The sequence below is a fragment of the Phyllobates terribilis genome, unplaced genomic scaffold (genome assembly GCF_046119375.1).
Source record: "Phyllobates terribilis strain yellow unplaced genomic scaffold, ASM4611937v1 Scaffold_13__5_contigs__length_258822181, whole genome shotgun sequence".
Classification (NCBI taxonomy): domain Eukaryota; kingdom Metazoa; phylum Chordata; class Amphibia; order Anura; family Dendrobatidae; genus Phyllobates; species Phyllobates terribilis.
In genome coordinates, this window is record NW_027362773.1 from 130,226,605 (window position 1) to 130,249,600 (window position 22,996).

General features: G+C 48.7%; 2 protein-coding genes across 4 annotated transcripts in view; one reads left to right on the plus strand and one right to left on the minus strand.

Moving 5' to 3' along the window:
• Positions 1-16,008, minus strand: part of DEAF1 (DEAF1 transcription factor) — a 49,796-nt gene extending 33,788 nt beyond the window's left edge. For both annotated transcript variants that reach the window (XM_073658664.1, XM_073658663.1), the window contains exons 1-3: positions 15,607-16,008; positions 13,454-13,542; positions 12,732-12,861 (exon numbers count right to left, since the gene is read on the minus strand). In XM_073658664.1, the coding sequence (XP_073514765.1) occupies positions 12,732-12,861; positions 13,454-13,542; positions 15,607-15,760 (373 nt within the window). In that variant the 5' untranslated portion in view covers positions 15,761-16,008. The remainder of the gene's footprint in view (positions 1-12,731; positions 12,862-13,453; positions 13,543-15,606) is intronic.
• A 9-nt stretch (positions 16,009-16,017) lies between these two features.
• On the plus strand, positions 16,018-21,558 carry TMEM80 (transmembrane protein 80). Of its 2 annotated transcripts, XM_073658665.1 has the most exons (6): positions 16,018-16,109; positions 16,195-16,328; positions 17,550-17,566; positions 18,997-19,090; positions 20,544-20,636; positions 20,872-21,558. In XM_073658665.1, the coding sequence occupies exons 2-6, from the start codon at positions 16,310-16,312 to the stop codon at positions 21,075-21,077; spliced, it is 429 nt and encodes a 142-aa protein (XP_073514766.1). In that variant the 5' UTR covers positions 16,018-16,109; positions 16,195-16,309; the 3' UTR covers positions 21,078-21,558. The 2 variants fall into 2 exon arrangements, with proteins under 2 accessions (XP_073514766.1, XP_073514767.1); XM_073658666.1 differs by lacking the exon at positions 16,018-16,109 and having other exon boundaries at positions 16,176-16,328.
• Positions 21,559-22,996: the final 1,438 nt, after the last annotated feature.

The window sequence follows — 22,996 nt, forward strand, 5'->3', positions numbered from 1 at the left end:
TTGGCAGCTTTTGCTTGGAAGGCATAAGCAAAGACTATGGGAGACCCACTCCCCAATATTGGGAATAATGTTTGCAATATGCTGTACTGCATGGCTCTTGTAAGGGGCATTGCAAGTTCCTCCGTCCTAATTTTTAGCAGCTTTTGCTTGGAAGGCATAAGCAAAGACTATGGGAGACCCACTATCCAATAATGGGAATAATGTTTGTAATATGCTGTACTGCATGGCTCTTGTAAGGGGCATTGCAAGTTCCTCCGTCCTAATTTTTGGCAGCTTTTGCTTGGAAAGCATAAGCAAAGACTATGGGAGACCCACTCCCCAATAATGGAAATAATGTTTGTAATATGCTGTACTACATGGCTCTTGTAAGGGGCATTGCAAGTTCCTCCGTCCTAATTTTTGGCAGCTTTTGCTTGGAAGGCATAAGCAAAGACTATGGGAGACCCACTCCCCAATAATGGGAATAATATTTTTAAGATGCTATACTCTATGGCTCTTGTAAGGGGCATTAAAAGCGTCTTGTTAAGCTACTTTGACCACCACTTTTCCAAGGGGCATTAAAACCGTCTTTTTAAGCTACTGGGACCTCCACGTCTCTTCTGAGGGGCATTAAAAGCGTCTTGTTAAGCTACTGCGACCTCCACCACTATTCCGAGGGGCATTAAAACCGTCTTGTTAAGCTACTGGGACCTCCATGTCTCTTCGAAGGGGCATTCAAACCGTCTTGTTAAGCTACTGCGACCTCCACCACTTTTCCAAGGGGTATTCAAACAGTCTTGTTAAGCTACTGTGACCTCCACCACTTTTCCAAGGGGCATTAAAACCGTCTTGTTAAGCTACTGGGACCTCCAAGTCTCTCCCCAGGGGCATTAAAACCGTCTTGTTAAGCTACTGTGACCTCCACGTCTCTTCAAAGGGGCATTAAAAGCGTTTTCTTAAGCCACTCTGAACTCCACAGCTCTTCCAAGGGGCATTGCATTTCCTCCTAATTATAGTCAGCTTTTTCTTTTCAATGCAAAGGCGAAAACTAAGGGAGATCCACTCCCCAATAATGGGTAGGTTTTTAGTACGCTGTAATCCACGTCTGTTTCAAGGGGCATTGCAGTTCCTCATAATTTTTGGAAAGCCTTCCATTCACTGCTTAGGCCAACAGTGTACAGGAGACTCAGTTGCTATAAATGGAAAAAACGGTTTAGTTAAGGCCCTCTGACCTCCATGTCATTTCCAAGGGGCATTGGAGTGCCTCGAAATTTTTGGTAGGCATTGCACTCACTGTATGCCCTATAACTGTGTAGCCGAACCGCTCCTTTTGGTACAGAAACATATCCTACAAGACATATGTGGTTGACTGGCCTGATATTGATGTGAATGGTCCCTGTTCCTCCTGCTCGTTCTCCTTTGCCACCACCTCATCCATCATTTATCACCTGAAGCTTTGTTTTAACGGGAGTCATAGAACTGGGATAGTAGCAGGAAAACATCCAGCAATCCTCGGAGGAGGTAGGATATGCACCAAAACGCTGACCACCTCAGGCCTAGCCGCTACTACATACATGCGCTTGCATTCCAAGAAAACAAAGCAGATGCTAACTTCAATCATCATCATCATGCTCCTCACCTTGTGTGATGAAAGCCGGCCGGTGGGTGCAGCTCTCTGGCGCCCCCTTACCTCTCAGGTCAGTCAAGGTACTGCACCTAGAGAAAGTAGTGCCAGGAAGCTGCAACCAGCGCAGGGAACACGGTAGTGTGTTATCCCTTCAACGTCACTAAACCGTAACGTCACTACACAGCACAACTCGCTAGCGCCCTCTTAGCCTCAGGTCAGTCAAGGAACTGCACCTAGGATAAGCGGTCGCCAGGGAGACTGTCCTGTAACCTACTGGGTATCGGGGCCCTCTGTAGTGAGGGCGGTATATATATCTTCCTTGGCCGCGCCAGGAATATATATATCTGAACCTCCGACCGTCACTACCAGCCTTCCCCAATCCCCAGTTGGTATGCTGCCACCAGTCCCTATTTTAGATATACGCCCAGTCCGTGAATGGGCCTATATCGGGTCAGGAACCAACCCTGGGTAGCGTTTTTGGCTTGAGCCGAGCTCACACGGACGTGCGTTCGTTATGCAGAATAAAAGGCAGGCCCACAATTACTTGAGGTAATTGATTATAATAATACACTAGATACACGATATACAACTAAATATACACAGGTATAAGGTCAGGCTAAACTATACAACAATGGAATACAACACACAGAATCACCACAGCATATCAGTTACCGGTTTCTTGATTTTCTTGTGACGCAGGGAGAGGATTCTGCGGTCGCAGGCACGGTTCTTTGTTACAGGCTGAGGCCTACCACCGCATGGTCAAACTGCTCCTCCCCTTGGTGGCCTCAGCTGGTGCTCAGATGTTCAGCACCCCACTCTTGGGTCAAAACTGACTTATCTCTTGTCTGTCCTGCTATCTTACCTGCCCCGTCCCGCCCACTGCTGGTGAGGTCAGCTGGCTCAGTCTCCACCCTCAGGTCTAACTTCGATCAGAAGCCCAAATTCTATGGAACCCAATAACTTCTTCTGGGATGGTCTCAGGATACCCCCAGGGGTTCCCATGGATTCGGGCCGCCGTAACCGACCTTTTGATATCAATTATGATACCATACGGTCCTCAGGAATGGCTCAGCGCTATATCTTGGCTTCCAGAGCACGTACAAACGTCTACCGCGGAGGCTTGTGTGCGCAATGGCTCCGGGACGCCGTGATATTTTTTTATTGGCCCATCCCACGCAACATGCGTGTACTTTTCATGTTTCTATATCTTATGCCTCCATGCTTGTGACAGACAAAGAAACTAGTCCTATGGGACAAATGGTCAGGTACAGATAGACGAAGCACCCCCCCCTGCTGGCTGTGTTTCCTCTCGAAGTCTTTGAAGCTCCTAGCATTCAAGTGTTAAGTAGGCCCCGGGGCTTCTTATCTTACAGGAGCCTGGATGGGGGGAAACTATCTAGTTGACGTTTTAACAGAAGGTCCCAAGGGTGGGGGCTGCTGAAGTGTGGCCATCCCTGGATATGATTTATCATTACCAAGATGGCGGCTACAGGTTCATCACACCTCCCCCTATACGAGGGCGCGAGGGGGTAGCACATTCCTGTGTTCCCCCGTGCGTCCTTCTGCACCCTCCCCTTGCCGGGATAACCCGTCAGCGTTACCGTGGTCACGGCCTCTTCTGTGGCGAATGGAGAAGTGGTACTGCTGGAGAGCGAGGCTCCAGCGTAGCAACCTGCCATTCGACCCAGAGACCGTGTGTAACCAGCTGAGGGGGTTGTGGTCCGTCTCCACGGTGAAATGGCTCCCGTACAAGTAGGGCTGCAGACGCTGCAGGGCCCATACAATTGCCAGGCATTCTTTTTCCACCGTGGAGTAAGCCACCTCCCGGGGCAGTAGCTTCCTGCTCAGGTACAAGACAGGATGTTCCTGGCCTGTCGTGTTGACCTGACTTAGCACAGCACCGAGGCCAAAGTCACTGGCGTCGGTCTGTACCACAAACGGCCGGTCGAAGTCGGCAGCTTGCAGTACAGGGGAGCTACTTAGGGCGGCCTTGAGTGCCCCGAAAGCTGTCTCGCAGGCGACTGTCCAGTCGACTGCGACGGGCAGCTTCTTCTTGGTGAGGTCCGTCAGGGGCTTGGCCAGGGTGCTATAGTGTGGGACGAACCTCCTATAGTACCCGGCGGTCCCCAAGAAGGACATCACCTGCTTTTTGGTCCTAGGAGTGGGCCAGGATGCGATGGCATCCACTTTCCCCGGTTCTGGCTTCAGAACCCCCCCGCCTACCTGGTGACCCAGGTAGAGGACCTCACTCATGCCCAGCTGGCACTTTTCCGGCTTGATGGTCAAGCCTGCCCGGTGGATCCGACCGAGCACCTGCCGCAGGTGCTCTAGGTGATCCTCCCAAGTGGGACTGAAGACTGCAATATCGTCCAAGTACGCAGCCGCGTACCCTTCAAGTCCCTCAAGCAGCGTATTGACCATCCGCTGAAAAGTGGCAGGGGCATTCTTCATGCCGAATGGCATCACTGTGGACTCGTACAGTCCAAAAGGGGTGATAAAGGCAGAGCGTTCCCTTGCCGCGGGGGTCAGAGGAATCTGCCAGTACCCCCGGCTCAGATCCATGATGGTCAGGTACTTAGCCCCGGCCATCCGATCGAGCAGGTCATCGATGCGTGGTATGGGGAACGCATCGGTGGCCGTTACAGCGTTGAGCCCCCGGTAGTCCACGCAGAACCGTGTAGTTCGGTCCTTCTTTGGTACGAGGACTACAGGCGAGGCCCACGCGCTGCTGGATGCCTGGATCACCCCCAGCTTCAGCATCTCGTCTATCTCTTGGCGCATGTTTCCCTGCACCTCGAAAGAGACCCGATATGCTGAACGCCGGATCGGCGGGTGATCGCCAGTGTCCACGTCGTGGACAGCCATCTCAGTCCTTCCGGGCAGGCTGCTGAACAGCCCCCGGAAGGGGTGCAGGGTGGTCCCCAGCTGGGACCGTTGGTCCTCCGTGAGCTGGTGGCCAACCCCCACATCCTCGATGGACCCACCCGCCTTGGCTTGGGTGAGCAGATCCAGGAGGGTTTCTACCTCTCCTTCCTCGGGAAGGTTGCACACTGGGTGGGCAGTCGCTTCCCGCTCATGATGAGCCTTCATCATGTTCACGTGGAAGGCCTTCCTCCTTCCACGGGCGTGATCCAGGGTGACCAGATAGGTGACGGCATTGAGTTTCTGGTGCACGAAGTAGGGACCTTCCCAGGCTGCCTGAAGCTTGTTCTGTGGTACGGGGACCAGTACCCACACCTTTTGACCCACCTGGTAGGTCCTCTCACAAGCATTCTGGTCGTACCACCGCTTCTGGTCGGCCTGGGCCTGGGCCATATTGTCCTGCACCAGCTTTGCCAAGGCCATCATCCTGTCCCGGTGGCGCACGACATACTCGATGACCGACACCTCGGGGGTGGCCAAATCCCCTTCCCATGCTTCCTTCACCAGAGCCAGGGGGCCCCGTACCCGTCGCCCGTACAGGAGCTCAAAGGGGGAGAACCCCGTTGAGGCCTGCGGAACTTCCCGGTAAGCAAATAGGAGGTGTGGGAGGTAACGCTCCCAGTCTCTCCCGTGGGAGTCGACCAACATCTTAAGCATCTGCTTTAAGGTGCCATTGAACCGCTCACACAGGCCATTAGTCTGTGGGTGATACGGGCTGGCCACCAGATGTTGCACCTGCATTTGCTTACAGAGGGACTCCATCAGCCGCGACATGAACTGGGTCCCTCGGTCGGTGAGCATTTCTTGGGGGAAACCCACTCTGGAGAAGATCTCCAGTAAGGCGGTAGCCACCTTGTCGGCCCGAATGGACGACAAAGCTACCGCTTCCGGGTACCGGGTGGCATAGTCCACTACCGTGAGTATGAAGCATTTCCCGGAGTGGCTGGGAGTGGACAGAGGTCCAATAAGATCCACAGCAACCCTCGAGAAAGGCTCTTCGATGATTGGCAGAGTTACCAGTGGGGCTTTGGGGCGCGGCCCCGCCTTCCCCACCCTCTGACAGGTGTCACACGAACGGCAGTAGGCACCCACCGCGGCTCCCATCCCAGGCCAGTAGAAATGCTGAGCTATCCTGGCCTTGGTTTTAGCGATCCCTAGGTGTCCGGCCATCGGAATCTCGTGTGCGATCCGCAACAATTCCGCCCTGAACGGATAGGGTACCACTAACTGTCGGTCCCTGGGCCACGCCTCCGGTGAACCCTGCTGGACCGTTACCCGGTACAGCCGTCCCTGGTCCCAGACCACACGCTCGCAGTCCGACTCCATGGGAGGCTGTGCCGCCTGTTCCTTGAGAGCTTTCAGGCTGTCGTCTGCTTCCAACGCAGCCTGAAATTCCTGACTTGATGTGGCCAGAATCGACGAAACTGCCACATCCTCTGTCAGCCCCTCCGGGCATGTCACCTGGCCGCCGTCTGAACCGGCAGACACTTGGTCAGAAGTGGGGAAGCCGTCGGACCTCTGCAAGGCTCCTTGGGCTCCGGCGCTCCCACTCCTGGTGACAGCGGCTATGACCGCTGTGACCGTGGGTAGTGCCTGCTTCCCCTCTGTTTCTGACCAAGCCGCCCGATCAGGCAGGCTTCCTAGGCCTTTGGACATCTCGGATGTGGGGAACTCCTGCCCTGGGGTCTTACCTGGCGGCTCCTCTCTTGGGACACCCCCACCTCCCATGGCCTGTTCCTCCCCCTGCAGTGGGCCTATACTCAGCAGCCTGGATACCCCTGGGAGCCCTACACTGCCGGTAGCTGCCCCCCTCTCCATCCCTGAGCTTCCCTCTACAGAATCCTGCCCGCCCCCTCCCTCACCGGAGGACAAGAGGTCACGGCACGCCGGCTGAGCACCTCTGCGGGCATCCCCACACTCCCCACCTGCTTTCACTAACCCTGTTTGTGTTGTGTCTGTGCAGGTGTTACCCTCAGGTTTCACTCCCTCCTCCTCAGCAGGACACACACTACATACAACATGGTTGGCATTAGCAGCAGACAAATCAATACACTCTTGGGGGGCCGAACTTGGGGGTTCAGAGGGTACATACTGCGATACTAGACGCCCCAAGTCGGTCCCTAATAAAACATTTGCGGGAATATTTGGCGTTACTCCCACCTCCCGCATCCCCCTTCCGGCACCCCAGTCCAAATACACCATGGCAACGGGAAGTGCCGGCTCCACGCCTCCAACCCCGGAGACGGAAAGAGTCTTTCCTGGTACCAAGTCCTGGGGGGACACCACCTCAGGCCGTACCAGTGTTCGTTCAGCGCCCGTGTCCCGCAGTCCCATGACCGCAGAACGGCCTATGGTGACGGGTTGGATGTTGTCCAGGGACCTACCACCACCCCCTCCCACACACAAAACATTGGGCGCTCTCTGGGACTGGGATGGGGTCTTTTGGCGCTGGGGACACTCAGCCCTAAAGTGTCCTGGTTTGTTGCATAGATGACAACGTCTTACGTCTGGTCCTTGCCTGGAGAGGGCAACAGGGGGATACACCCCTTGTGTTCTAGGGGCCGGGGAAACAGGGGCATGACTGGGCTTACCCCCTCTCCAGGTGCTGCTGGCAGACTTCTTCAGCTCAGGCGCCCTGTTATTGGCATACTCGTCTGCCAGGGCGGCTGTAGCAGAAGCCCCTGTTGGTTTTCGGTCACGGAGGAACTGTCGGAGGTCCTCTGGGCAGTTCCACAAGAACTGCTCCGTGACGAACAGTTCCTGGACCTCCTGGCGGGTAGTAAGCGCTAGACCCGAGGTCCAGTGCTCTGCGGCTCTCAACAGCGCCCGCATATGATCGGTCCAGGTGTCCTTGGGGCCACGCAGCAGGCTCCGGAACTTCTGGCGGTACGACTCGGGAGTGAGGTTGTACTGCCGGATCAGGGCCCGCTTGATGCAGTCGTAGTTCTGTACCTCCCCGGCAGGTAAGTCCCCCAAGGCATCCAGGGACTTACCCCTCAAACGGGGGGTCAGGTATCTGGCCCACTGATCCCGGGCCAGATGGTGCTGAAGACAGGTCCGTTCAAATGCCACCAGAAAGGAGTCCAGGTCCCCATCCTTCTCCAGTAGAGGGAAGTCCTCAGCTCGGACTTTGGACGACTTGGTCTCCTGATGGGTTGGTTGCTCTAGCGGAAGCCCCCGCTGGGCCAGGTCCAGTTGGTGCTGGCGCTCCGCAGCTCGCTCTGCACGCTCCGCAGCCTCCCGGCGCTCTGCACGCTCCGCAGCCTCCCGGCGCTCCGCAGCTTCGCGCTCCTCCTCCGCTGCCTTCTCTGATGCTGCCAGGAGGGTTTTGTAGACGGCATCGCCATGAGACTGGAGACTTGCCATAGCCGCTTGTAAAAGGGCTTGTGATCTGGACAGGCTGGGCTGGGTAGGTGGTGGGCAGCCCACTGCGGGACCGTATACTGGGGACTGGCTCCCTGAGGTGCCCGGGCTGGACTCCTCCTCGCCATGAGTAGCAATGTCCTCCCCTCCTGCCACACGGACCGTAGCATTAGCCTCCTGCAGGGTCTTGCTCCTGGTGCCGTCTGCCATCTTGGTAACCGACACCGCTGCAACCCTGAGTTTGCACACACCTTGTTATACTTTTAGCCTGACCGTCTAATGTTGGGCTGACCTTAAGACTCCAGCAGTGGAAGTTACCACTGGCAGTCTTTAGTGCCTGGGAGTAGGGGTCCCACAACACTATTATTCTGCAATCCCACCTCTCTGCCACCAATGTTATGAAAGCCGGCCGGTGGGTGCAGCTCTCTGGCGCCCCCTTACCTCTCAGGTCAGTCAAGGTACTGCACCTAGAGAAAGTAGTGCCAGGAAGCTGCAACCAGCGCAGGGAACACGGTAGTGTGTTATCCCTTCAACGTCACTAAACCGTAACGTCACTACACAGCACAACTCGCTAGCGCCCTCTTAGCCTCAGGTCAGTCAAGGAACTGCACCTAGGATAAGCGGTCGCCAGGGAGACTGTCCTGTAACCTACTGGGTATCGGGGCCCTCTGTAGTGAGGGCGGTATATATATCTTCCTTGGCCGCGCCAGGAATATATATATCTGAACCTCCGACCGTCACTACCAGCCTTCCCCAATCCCCAGTTGGTATGCTGCCACCAGTCCCTATTTTAGATATACGCCCAGTCCGTGAATGGGCCTATATCGGGTCAGGAACCAACCCTGGGTAGCGTTTTTGGCTTGAGCCGAGCTCACACGGACGTGCGTTCGTTATGCAGAATAAAAGGCAGGCCCACAATTACTTGAGGTAATTGATTATAATAATACACTAGATACACGATATACAACTAAATATACACAGGTATAAGGTCAGGCTAAACTATACAACAATGGAATACAACACACAGAATCACCACAGCATATCAGTTACCGGTTTCTTGATTTTCTTGTGACGCAGGGAGAGGATTCTGCGGTCGCAGGCACGGTTCTTTGTTACAGGCTGAGGCCTACCACCGCATGGTCAAACTGCTCCTCCCCTTGGTGGCCTCAGCTGGTGCTCAGATGTTCAGCACCCCACTCTTGGGTCAAAACTGACTTATCTCTTGTCTGTCCTGCTATCTTACCTGCCCCGTCCCGCCCACTGCTGGTGAGGTCAGCTGGCTCAGTCTCCACCCTCAGGTCTAACTTCGATCAGAAGCCCAAATTCTATGGAACCCAATAACTTCTTCTGGGATGGTCTCAGGATACCCCCAGGGGTTCCCATGGATTCGGGCCGCCGTAACCGACCTTTTGATATCAATTATGATACCATACGGTCCTCAGGAATGGCTCAGCGCTATATCTTGGCTTCCAGAGCACGTACAAACGTCTACCGCGGAGGCTTGTGTGCGCAATGGCTCCGGGACGCCGTGATATTTTTTTATTGGCCCATCCCACGCAACATGCGTGTACTTTTCATGTTTCTATATCTTATGCCTCCATGCTTGTGACAGACAAAGAAACTAGTCCTATGGGACAAATGGTCAGGTACAGATAGACGAAGCACCCCCCCCTGCTGGCTGTGTTTCCTCTCGAAGTCTTTGAAGCTCCTAGCATTCAAGTGTTAAGTAGGCCCCGGGGCTTCTTATCTTACAGGAGCCTGGATGGGGGGAAACTATCTAGTTGACGTTTTAACAGAAGGTCCCAAGGGTGGGGGCTGCTGAAGTGTGGCCATCCCTGGATATGATTTATCATTACCAAGATGGCGGCTACAGGTTCATCACACCTTGGCACTCTCAACTCCCCTGATGGAGAAGCCAGGGCCCACCGGAGGAGTCTGGTTCTCTGGTGGGCTCGTCCAATGCTGCCCTAAAGCAGGCCGGGCTAAGAAAAGTGTGTGGGGGGAAGTTGACAGGAGAAATAGGGGTGGCTGGGGACCGTTTATGGACACCCGGCCGCCCCTAGGTGGCTGGGGACCGTGTGTGGACACCCGGCCGCGGAAAGGCTGGGGACCGAGTATGGACAACTCGCTGCTGAAGCAGCCATGAGGTAGTGGCCAGCTACGGCCTCCTCCAAACTAAAAGGCCCCATTTCAAGTGCAAGCTAGCAGTATGGTATTGCAGCCTGGGGGTAGGTGGGTGGCAGGTTGCACACTTACGCTTGCATTCCAAGAAAACAAAGCAGATGCTAACTTCTATCATCATCATCATGCTCCTCACCTTGGCACTCTCAACTCCCCTGATGGAGAAGCCAGGGCCTACCGGAGGAGTCTGGTTCTCTGGTGGGCTCGTCCAATGCTGCCCTAAAGCAGGCCAGGCTAAGAAAGGTGTGTGGGAAGGTGACAGGAGAAATAGGGGCGGCTGGGGACAGTTTATGGACACCCGGCCACCCCCAGGCGGCTGGGGACCGAGTGTGGACACCCGGCCGCCGGGCGGCTGGGGACTGAGTATGGATACCAGGTCGCCAACGCAGCCATGACGTGGTGGCCAGATTCCGCCTCCACATGCCTAAAAGGCCCAATTTCAAGTGCAAGCAAGCTAGCAGTATGGTATTGCAGCCTGGGGGTGGGTGGCAGGCTGAATACTTGCGCTTGCATTGCAAGGAATGGGGGAAGTACAATTGAACACTGCCCTGGGACAGGGACTTGCACGGGGATAGTTGCAAGTCTGCATCTTCTGATGCGGCAAGGATCACTTCTGATGGGCACACTTTTAGGCAGTGACCTGGGTGTCAGAGATGCTTCCAGGGGTCTTCTCCATGCTGTTCCCATGTCTTTTCAGCACTGTATGCATGTGTCACACAGCACATCGCCAGATAAGGTTGTAAAATGTTAAAATGACATTTCCCGGTGAATGCATTTGTCACGGTTGAAAGCAATACAAAAGTGCAAAAACGCATAAAAACTGCTACTTGTGAACATAGCCCAAGGTGTGAAGGAGTATTTTTGTTTTTGCTTATTTATTTTACCTTATACACAAGTCTTTACCCTGGAAAGTAACTTCCTTAACATATTTCACAGGACAGCAGTTTCACTTTCGTTTTTGAACGTTTTATTGTGAGCCCTTAAAAGTGGCTTAATACCTCTGACCACGTTGTTGACAGCAGTGACCTGGGGGTCAGAAATGCTTCCGGGGGCAATCTCCATGCTGTCCCCATGTCATTTGAGCACTGTCACTATGGTTTTGGGCACTTGTTAGGCTTTTAAAAGACTGCCGGGGGTGCCGCCGCAAAAATGCTCGAGTCTCCCATAGACTAACATTGGGCTCGTTGCTCGGGTCGAGCACCTGAGTATCACGGTGAGCTCAGCCCGAGCTTTGGGCACCCGAGCATTTTAGTGCTCGCTCAACACTAGTTAGCACTGTATGGTGGGCAGCACGATGTCTCAGTGGTTAGCACTGTTATGGTGGGCAGCACGATGTCTCAGTGGTTAGCACTGTTATGGTGGGCAGCACGGTGGCTCAGTGGTTAGCACTATATGGTGGGCAGCAGGGTGGCTCAGTGGTTAGCACTGTATGGTGGGCAGCACGGTGGCTCAGTGGTTAGCACTGTATGGTGGGCAGCACGGTGGCTCAGTGGTTAGCACTGTTATGGTGGGCAGCACGGTGGCTCAGTGGTTAGCACTGTTATGGTGGGCAGCACGGTGGCTCAGTGGTTAGCACTGTTATGGTGGGCAGCACGGTGGCTCAGTGGTTAGCACTATATGGTGGGCAGCACGGTGGCTCAGTGGTTAGCACTATATGGTGGGCAGCAGGGTGGCTCAGTGGTTAGCACTGTATGGTGGGCAGCAGGGTGGCTCAGTGGTTAGCACTGTATGGTGGGCAGCACAGTGGCTCAGTGGTTAGCACTTATGGTGGGCAGCAGGGTGGCTCAGTGGTTAGCAGCGCTAGGGTCCTGGGTTCAAATCCCACCAAGGACAACATCTGCAAGGAGTTTGTATGTTCTTCCCGTGTTTACGTGGGTTTCCTCCGGGTTCCCCAGTTTCCTCACACAATCCAAGGACTTATAGGGAATGTAGATTGTGAGCCCCAATGGGGACAGTGATGATGTAAAGCGCTGCGGAATATGATGGCGCTATACAAGTGAGTAAAATACATACTTAAAAAATTTCAATAATGAGTTGAATCTGACATTAACATTTCATTACATAGATATAGGACATTCTACGTCTTTGACCAAGAACCTTACATGTTAGTAATTTTGTATTTTGAGTGACGGAGATATTTATTTATATAGCGCCAATAGATACTGCGGCGCTGTATAAATACTGAAGAAGCCGGTGCAAACACAAGGAGAACATAGAAACTTCCGGCAGATATTGCTCTCGGTCGGATACTAATCTACTTATAGGACGGTTCATAGACACTAAAAACTTCACATGTGAGGATCTCGGCACAGAGCGTTTAATCAGCTCCTGCATAGAGTAAATGAGATTACAGGAAAAGAGCGCCACCTGCTGGAAATCCAAAGAAAAAACAAGCAATTAAATATCAGACTTTATGAGTAATGAAGACTAATACGACGGCTCTCTGTAATAAATGGAAGCTTCTTAGCGTAAAATGTGCAACTCAACAGTGATCCTATTTTTTTTTGCCATAAAAATCCCCAATAAAAAACTCAGGTCAGGTCCGTGCATCACGGTCCTTACTCGGACATGTGTGAATGAGGCCTTAGTTCAGCGACATTAGTGCATGGATAAGATCTGCATCGGACATTGACGTGTGTGTGATCCCTCCGCTCACCTGGCGTCATGGAGGCTGTCGGCACCTTAATATGCTGGGCGTCCATGATGCTGCCATCAGTGTGCACCACGATCAGCGTGGCCTTCTCAGTGCTCAGGCCGTCTCCAATCTGAAGAGACGCCCTCTCCGCCTGCAATATATATGTAAAGACAACAGTATGGCTGGTGTCACACGTCCCACAATCAGCGTGTGACACCAGGGCTCCTGACCTGAAGTCATCAGCATCGTATATGGCTAAGAGACTGTTGAGTTCAGGGAAGGAGACCCCCGAGCTCTCCGGACATCGTGGTCCCTACTCGACACAAAAGCCGCCCTCTATGCAGCCTTATAAGAAAACATGGTCCAGACCTGCCATACTATAGCAGTGACTATGAAAGACACCATCAAGAATGATGACAGATACTCTATAAAGTGGATCTGTCAGCAGATTTCATGCATATAATGTTAAATAGATCATTTAGACCTGATGAGACTGGTGTACTTCCATTGAAGAGCCATGTTAGAATGGTTGTACAATCCTGATACTCAGATGGGTCCAGGTACAGAATGAAATAGCTCATGATCCAAGTGTATTCAGTCTCTACCCACCCAGAATGACTGATGGCTGCAGCTTGTACTGAGCAGCGCGAGATCTCAGCAGGGAGGAGGGACAGTGAGGAGCTGTCAATCAGCTTTGTTTCCTGTCATTTGATTATTACTCATTTATTAAAGTGAATACTCACCAGTACGTGATCCGAAAGAGAGGCGGTGCTGGCCACTGATGTGGTGAAGACATTCTCCCCGGGAGCGCCGACGCTAGACACCGTGACCTCTGGAACAAGGAAAAGGACACAGGATACATTATAGAATTCACCTATAAGACAGAAAGCGATCGACAACTACCCTGTACAAATAAGTAGGCGAGGCGGCCTGCTGGGGCTGAACATTATGTAATGGACACATATACTGATGAGCGACCCATAGCATAGGCCAGCAATATCAGATCGGCGGGGGTCCGACACCTGGCACCACCACCGATCAGCTGTCATCTGCTCCAGCAGCACCTGGATATGAGCAGTGTACAGAGAGGAGCACCACAGCGCCATACCCTGTGTAGTGGCCACTGCCAGGTACTGCACTTGTGACTAATGCTTATAGATAAAGCTCCAACCTCTGCACATTTCCTGGGAACGGAGGTTGCACAATTACAAAACTAAGATAATCTGGCGGTTTAGGAGTCTGGAGGGCGGGGCTTACAATGATTGACAGCCATGTCTGTCAATCACTAGAGCTAAAATAACGTGGTTGCATAAATCCGCACACCCTTAAACTACTACTTTGCTGAAGTATCCTTTGAATATATGACAAAATTCAGTCTCTTTGGGTCGGAGTCTATCAACACTACACATCTAGTAATCTTTGCCCACTCTTCCAAATCTGCCAGATTGTGAGGGCATCACCTGCGTATGGCGCCCTCTTCAGGTTACCCATAGTTTATCATTTGGGTTCAGGTCTGGGCCATTCCAAAACTTTCATATTTTGGTGATGCCATTCAGTTGATTTGGAGGTTGCTTAGGATTGCTGTGGAGCTGAAAGGTGAAATTTATCTTCATCTTTTTAGCAGAGGCTCGAAGGTTTTATTGCAAAAAATTGACATATATTTGGAACTGTTCATAATTCCCTTCACATTGACTAAAGCCCCAGTTCCAGCTGACAAAAAAAAACAGGCCAAAGCATAACGGTGCCTCCACCATGCCTCACTGGGTGTATGGTGTTCTTCTGGTGATGGCTTTGTGCCAAACATGCCTTTTGGAATTAAGGTCAAAAAGTTCCACCTTGGTCTCATCACACCATAAAACGTTTTCCCACATGATTTTGGCAGACTTGTAGGTTTTGGTAAAATATAGCTGGGCGTGGATCTTGCCACCCTATCACACAGGCGGGATATATGAAGAATAAGGGAGATTGTTATTACACACAGTACACAACCAGTACTTGTCAAATATTCCTACAGCTCCTTCAATGTGGCTTTCGGCCTCTTGGCAGCTACCAATTTTCTTCTTGTCTTTTCATACATTTTTGAGGGATGTCCAATTCTAGGTAATGTCACTGTTCTACCAAATTCAAGTCACTTCTTGATGACATCTTCAGTGTCCATGCTATATCTAATGCCTTGGAGATTTTTTCTACCTTTCTCCTGATAACTTTTAATAATGAGATCCCTGTGCTGTGTTGTCAGCTGTTTATGGCTTTAGCTTTAATTATGAGATCCCTGTGCTGTGTTGTCAGCTGTTTATGGCTTTAGCTTTAATTATGAGATGTTTACGGGTTTAGCTGCAATATGTAACTAAGAAAATGTCAGGAAAATCCAACTAGAAGAGCTAAACTTGATAAGGGGTTAATCGGGATCACTATAAATGACGGAAGCTGTGTACTGACTACTATGTAACATGAGATTGGCAGATTCTGAACATAATCACATCCCCAATTATAAGAGGGTGTTCACAGTTATGCAGCCACATTATTTTAGTTTTGTTATTTTTATTTTCCTCCTCATAATTATTTCAGTTTCTCAATGGATTTGTAAAGATGACATTAAAGATGGAAAAAGTTTGGAAATGATTATTCTTGGTATGATTTTTTTTTTTTACATGAAAAGAACCTGGCATTTTAACAGGGGTGTGTAGACTTTTTATACCCCCTGCACATATTGTCAGCCCAGACCTGAGCTGCTCGGTTGGACACATAACGTGAGTGTGTACATAGTTCTGTATGGTAGATAGAACTTAGCGCCATCTGGTGGTACGGCGCTATATTACAAGGTGAACCCTATTGAGAAGAGTAAAGTTCACAGCGCCAGCTGGTGGTCGGTTAGCAGTACAGCACGAGAACTTACCGGTATACCCGTTCCCAGTTGCACTTCTCCCATCAGGCCCAGTCATGACAGTGACCGAAGTTACCTCGGGGCCATCCCGCACTGCAGCAGCTACAGCAGCCACCGCCGCCGCTGCTTCTGATAAACCAAGTCGGGATGCTTGAGTTTCATCCATGCATCCGGAAACAACCGAACCCAATTCCGGAAAGAAACGAAAGTGGACCTCGGCAAACACCCGAACACCCTTTCCGGAAGGCGAAGGAAAATTGATACACCGAAAAAACCCGATGGTCTCCGGAAATACCCGAGCACTCCTCGAGACGAGAGTGAGCTTCGCTCACGGAAACCACCGAGTATATCCGATCAACGCCGAAAATGGCGACTGAGCGAAGAAACGCCCCCCCGCGCGGGACTTCTACTACGCATGTCTTGAAAAAACGCTACGGGGCGTTCCCATGACGTCAGTTCCAGGGAGGAAGCCATTTTGGATGTGGGCGTATTGAATTCCTGAATTCTTCGTATGGGTTTGTAATTTCTTCTTACCTTAGTATATCATTAAACTAAACTGACATGAATTACCTGTATTATATTCTTGTCCTTTCTGTAAAGGTTGTGCCCCATATTTTCTTAACGAAGTAGGTTTGCCCTTAACAAACATGGAAGAATTTTAATATAGTCGTATACGTGGCGGAGAAAGCCGAGAGTTTCCGAAGCTGTGAGGAACATGGCGCTCACCAGAAGAGGTAAGGCCGAGACGCGTTGCCATAGTAACATGCCAGCTTACCCTCAAACGAGGCCTAGAGACCCCTTTTCTTTGTCTTGCCTAGGGAAATATTACAATTCTGTTATACAGGCTGAGAATATAAATCCTTCCTCCATGTTGTTGTCACCACCTGCACCTCCAGGCTGCCTTTTGTTTTAGAACATGTTCACACTGTGTCTTTTTTCGCTGTTTTTTTTTTTTTGCATTTTTTTTTCAGTTTTTCTGCATAAAAAGCTACTGTTTTCATCATTGCTTTATGGATCTCAAAACTGTCTGGAAAAAAAAGGAAGGTGGGAGAAAAAAAGTCTGGAAAAAACGGTCCGGAAACAACAAAAAAAAAAAACATGATTCAGGTCTTCAAAACTTAAAGGAGATTTTGCTGAAGCGTCTTCTGTTTGAAAAAACGCAGTGTGAATATTCCCTTAGACATAAGTCTGTTCATGTGCATTTCGGAGCAGAATCTGCTTCAAAATCCACATAAAAAACTCTGGGTTTCCTCACACTGAGTTTTTTTTATGTGGATTTTGAATCAGATCCTTTTCAAAATCGACATCAAAATCCTCTTGAGGAATGTTCAGACTGAGTTTTAAGGGGTTTTTTTTATGTTGCTTTTGGTAGTTTTAGATTCAAAAACCACTTCAAATTTGCTTCCCATTCATTTGAGTTGGAAAACGTATTTTTGGTGCTTTTTTTCTTATATGTTTTTTTAATGCATGTTAAAAATGTCATTAATTCTTTGGGAAGTTTTGCCACAGGTTTTCTACGCTTTATTTTATGCGATTTTGAAGCTTTTTTTCCCCTTTAAATGTGACATCAAGCACTCCCTATTGCTACCACCTATATTCTAATTAAAATACATCAAAAAAACAGATAGAGGAAAACCACTTCAAAATACTGTCAAAATGACACGTGTGCTTACAAAAATCACGCCAGTTTATTATTTTTTTTAAGTGGTTTTTAGACTTTGATTTTTTTAGCCAGAAAATATAATTTCTACAAGACTTCTGTATGGGGTCTGCACCCTGCGGCTGCTGTGAAGTTATAAGATCCCCCCTCATCTCTGGAGTCTCACATTGTAGACTGAGGCTATGAACATTAGTAATATCCTAAGCTGAAAGCAGACGTGATTAGTTGCTTTATGTCATTTATTATGGACTATAATGATATTACTTTTAATTATATTTGTGTTTTTTTTCCCCAGGGAGGAGCTCGCTGGTTGTATCCTTTGGATGAAGTGTAATCCTCTCTCCGTACATTAGGAGGCTGACATGAATGTGAACATGATTCTTACAAACTGACCCATTAGAATTAATATAAAAAGGAGAAGTTTAGTGTTTGTATGAAATTTAAAGGGAACCTGATCTGCGCAGGCACAGTACACTCCTGATGATGCTGCGAGATCCGGACTGTTGATCTGCGCATGCACAGTAGGCTCCTGATGATGCTGCGAGATCCGGACTGTTGATCTGCGCATGCACAGTACGCTCCTGATGATGCTGCGAGATCCGGACTGTTGATCTGTGCATGCACAGTACGCTCCTGATGATGCTGCGAGATCCAGACTGTTGATCTGTGCATGCACAGTACGCTCCTGATGATGCTGCGAGATCCAGACTGTTGATCTGTGCATGCACAGTACGCTCCTGATGATGCTGCGAGATCCGGACTGTTGATCTGCGCATGCACAGTAAGCTCCTGATGATGCTGTGAGATCCATACTGTTGATCTGTGCATGCACAATACGATCCTGATGATTCTGCGAGATCTGGACTGTCGATCTGCACACCAGAACAATGACGATTGCTGCGCAAAATCTCAGGGAAGGCAGGTCAGAGAGAAGAGTGACCTGTCTGTCAGTGACCGGAGGCAGGTGGAGAAATAGGGAAAGAGGCAGAAGAGCTGGAAGTGCAATGTCCACCACCTGCACTTACAATTAAAACTTCAAGTCTAATTTTCTCTACAATTTCCTTAAAAAAGACTACAAGCAAGGTAAGGATCTTATAGGCATTAAAGGACCTTTACACACATGCCTTTAGTTAAGGGTCTAATATCCTGATGACAGGTTCCCTTTAAAGTTATCCCCTATCCAAAGGATACTGGAGCCCTTGTTGATCCCGGTAACCGGATCACCTAAACAGGATATTAAAGCACCGCCGATTAGCAGCATGTAGCCATTCGGCAGGCATGTAGTGATTCTAGTTGGATGCAAAATCTGATGCATATGTTCGAGAGGAGTCTTTCTCCATGCGGTGATCTGCACAAAATCACCACAGCTAGAGCCCAAATATCCCCATGATCCAAGCGCCAGTAAATATGTGGGAAAAAAGAGGACAAATTCCCTTTGTTTGGGAAAAGCGAGATGGAAATATGACAGTGGCTGTCTGTGTCCTTCCTTTCTTCCTCCATTGCAGATTTCCTTCTGCTGTACAGAGACAAATAATCAGGGAATAAAATATTTAATGCTGTGCCCCAAAGACCACACCTAAATATTGAGCCTGGTACCATATGCAATCTAAGACTCTGGGCTTCAGTCCCAAGATCTAAGTCCTCATCTCTGGTCCTTATATTCTCGCTGCCGCAATCTATTGTGTTTCTCTCTTTGTTTTTCCAGTCTCTTAAAGCCATTTTTCTCAGCTGCATAATACCAGCGCTCATCGGTCCCACTGCAAATCCTCCTGTACATCAATGTGCTGTACTATGTTTTCTATTTTTTGGCAACGCTGATTATGATCATTTATAAAAGTAAGTACCTGACATATATAATATACCATCGTAATCACAAGACCTGTGCATTGCCAATTATCCTCCAGTTCAGGCAGTTCCTGGGTTATGAGCTGGATAAGATCTGTAGGTTTGTTCGTTATCGAAATGTGAAAGTTGGAACAGGACCTGAAAGAAAAAAAAACAACTAATACCACATCGCTGACGTCTCCGGCTGCTCGATGACCTCTTCTTTTCGCCATAGACTTGCAGTCACATCCAGACCTCGGAAGTCACTGCGCTTCATAAGGTTGTGGTGCACGTCTTGACGTCGCGACCTTACAAAAACATGCAGTGATGTCTGAGACCTGAATGTGCGGCCGGAAGTCTTGGCCTATAGTGAAGAGGCAGGAGATGGTGGAAAGAAGAGGACTGGACATTGCACAGTGGGGCGCCCAGGAAGATCAGCGATTAGGTGAGAATTAGTCAGGTTTTTATTTAACATCTTATGTTCCTAACTAGGAGACCCCCCATGTAATTGAATTTTCTTAAGTCGGGGACTGCCTGTAGTCTCATCCAGACAACTCCAGCCCAGGAGTGCAGGGGAAATAACCCTTAGGATTACATGCCGGATATGCAGTTTAATAGTGGTCATATAGGTGGGCTGTGTCCAGAAGAGCGAGAACTGGTAGAGCTGCATCAAGCAATGATCCTCACCAGCAGGGTTGGACTGGCCCACCAGAGAACCAGAGAATCCTCCGGTGGGCCCTGGCTTCTGCTTCAGGGGCATCCATAGAGGCAGACTTTGCAGCCTCTATGGGGCCCTTGATTCGGGAAGAACCCAGCGCCACCATCTGGATTTAAACACTATCTCAGCAATTACGTGATAACCAATCGAATCAGCAACCAGAGCCGAATCCTAACATTGTGTATCTTATGGCTATACCGTAATACACAGTGCCTGACGAAAATTAGCCTTCGTCTGAAAAATATTTTAATGTAATGAATTAGTTTTGTATAGATGAAAGGTGGGCCCTCAGAATAAAGTCCTCTGGTGGGCCTGATACTGCCCACCAGACACAGCACCGGCGGCCTCATCTTTGCATTTTGGTATCACAGTTTAGATCCGGCTCTGCTCCATGTACCTGGATGGGATACTTTTTCTAAAAAAGAAGATTTAACTGAGAAAAATATTAAAGTAAATCAAACTTCACCTGCTATTTCTACTGACTGATCATCGAATGATCATCCGACTACCAGGGGACAGTTGTCGTGTCCTGGTAGTATGTGTTAGGGTACAGAAGGATAGAGCATGTTGAGTTCATCATGCCCGATCATTTGTTTTCACTTGAGATAATCTGTCAGTAGAGGTGTCTGTTACCGGCTTATTCTTCTCCCCCCCATTGTGAACAACACTACAGCATGAGCGTTGTGTGCCATCCTCCACATTTCCTTCTGCCGTTCACCTTTTTAACATTTTCCATCTTTCTCACAGGTCAGGTCTTCAGTTATCCTGATTCTAATTTAGCATTAGACCTCGGCCTACTCTTCTTAATGGCGATTCTGGAATCTGTGCGGCTTTACTTGGGTAAGAAACATCATATATTATATAAAGGCACAAAGAGTCTTAGAGACTTACTCCATGTTTATCATTCAGTTGCTACATTTTATGAGTTTATAACAAAACCGAAGAAACTTTGATCATAGAGTGACTTATAAGGGAATTTTCTAGATCACATTGTTAATGAGTTTCTTGCTGGAATAAGAAATCTATGGATTTATAGCACAACCTCACTGTAAACTGATGATACATTTTATTACAGGATCAATGGGAAACTTGAAAGAAGAAGAGCTCCCACTAGGATCCAGTCTGTTCTTCACCGCTGGCAATATCATGCTGTCTGTATATTTTCTTATATGGGAGACATATATCCTGAGAGCCGATGTAATTATCAACGCGATCCTATTGGTTTTATATGGGCTGGAAGCTATCCTACAGCTGTTCACCATTGCAACATTCTTCAGTTAAAGGGAATTGCTTTTTGGGATATTGGTGTTTTATATGTGACTTTGTTTCTAAAAGGGCAAGAAAGTTGTGCAAAATTCCTCAGAAATCAGGGATCCACCAATAACAATAGAAAAGACTGGAAGACTTTGCAGTAAAATATATTGTATAGATAGATGTGTATGTTGGTTTATATACTTTTCTGTGCAAAAGGTCTAGGCAGGAGTGGAAAGAATGCTGCAAAGTAAGAAGTCTGTATAAAAAACAGGTTTAATAGTTTATTTTTATTAATTAAAATTCAACTTGGATGAACAAAAGTGTGATCTGCATCTAATCAATATTTGGTGTGACCGCCCTTTGCCTTTAAAACAGCATCAATTCTTCTAAGCATACTTGCACAAAGTCCAGGATTTTGTGGGATTATAGTCAGGTGTAAGACTAACCAATTATACCATACATAACTGGTTTACATTTTATATATATATATATATATATATATATATATATATATATATATATATATATATATATACAGTTATATGAAAAAGTTTGGGCACCCCTATTAATCTTAAGCTTAATGTTTTATAAAAATTGGTGTTTTTGCAACAGCTATTTCAGTTTGATATATGTAATAACTGTTGGACACAGTAATGTTTCTGCCTTGAAATGAGGTTTATTGTACTAACAGAAAATGTGCAATCTGCATTCAAACAAAATTTGACAGGTGCATAAGTATGGGCACCTCACCAGAAAAGTGACATTAATATTTAGTAGATCCTCCTTTTGCAAAAATAACAGCCTCTAGTCGCTTCCTGTAGCTTTTAATGATTTCCTGGATCCTGGATGAAGGTATTTTTGACCATTCCTCTTTACAAAACAATTCCAGTTCAGTTAAGTTTGATGGTCGCCGAGCATGGACAGCCCTCTTCAAATGATCCCACAGATGTTCAATGATATTCAGGTCTGGGGGCTGGGATGGCCATTCCAGAACATTGTAATTGTTCCTCTGCATGAATGCCTGAGTAGATTTGGAGCGGTGTTTTGGATCATTGTGTTGCTGAAAGATCCATCCCCTGCGTAACTTCAACTTTATCACTGATTCTTGAACATTATTGTCAAGAATCTGCTGATACTGAGTGGAATCCATGCGTCCCTCAACTTCACCAAGATTCCCGGTGCTGGCATTGGCCACACAGCCCCAAAGCATGATGGAACCTCCACCAAATATTACTGTGGGTAGCTAGTGTTTTTCTTGGAATGCTGTGTTTTTTTGCCGCCATGCATAATGCCTTTTTGTATGACCAAACAACTCAATCTTGGTTTCATCAGTCCACAGGACCTTCTTCCAAAAAGAAATTGGCTTCTCCAAATGTGCTTTTGCATACCTCAGCCGACTCTGTTTGTGGCGTGCTTGCAGAAACGGCTTCTTTCGCATCACTCTCCCATACAGCTTCTCCTTGTGCAAAGTGCGTTGTATAGTTGACCGATGCACAGTGACACCATCTGCAGCAAATTGATGCTGCAGCTCTCTGGAGGTGGTCTGACGATTGTCCTTGACTGATCTCACCATTCTTCTTCTCTGCCTTTCTGATGTTTTTCTTGGCCTGCCACTTCTGGCCTTAACAAGAACTATCCCTGTGTTCTTCCATTTCCTTACTATGTTCCTCACAGTGGAAACTGACAGGTTAAATCTCTGAGACAGCTTTTTGTATCCTTCCCCTGAACAACTATGTCGAATAATCTTTGTTTTCAGATCATTTGACAGTTGTTTTGAGGAGCCCATGATGCCACTCTTCAGAGGAGATTCAAACAGGAGAACAACTTGCAAGTGGCCACTTTAAGTAGCTTTTCTCATGATTGCATACACCTGGCTATGAAGTTCAAAGCTCAATAAGGTTACAAAACCAAAAAAAGTGCTTTAGTAAGTCAGTAAAAAGTAGGTA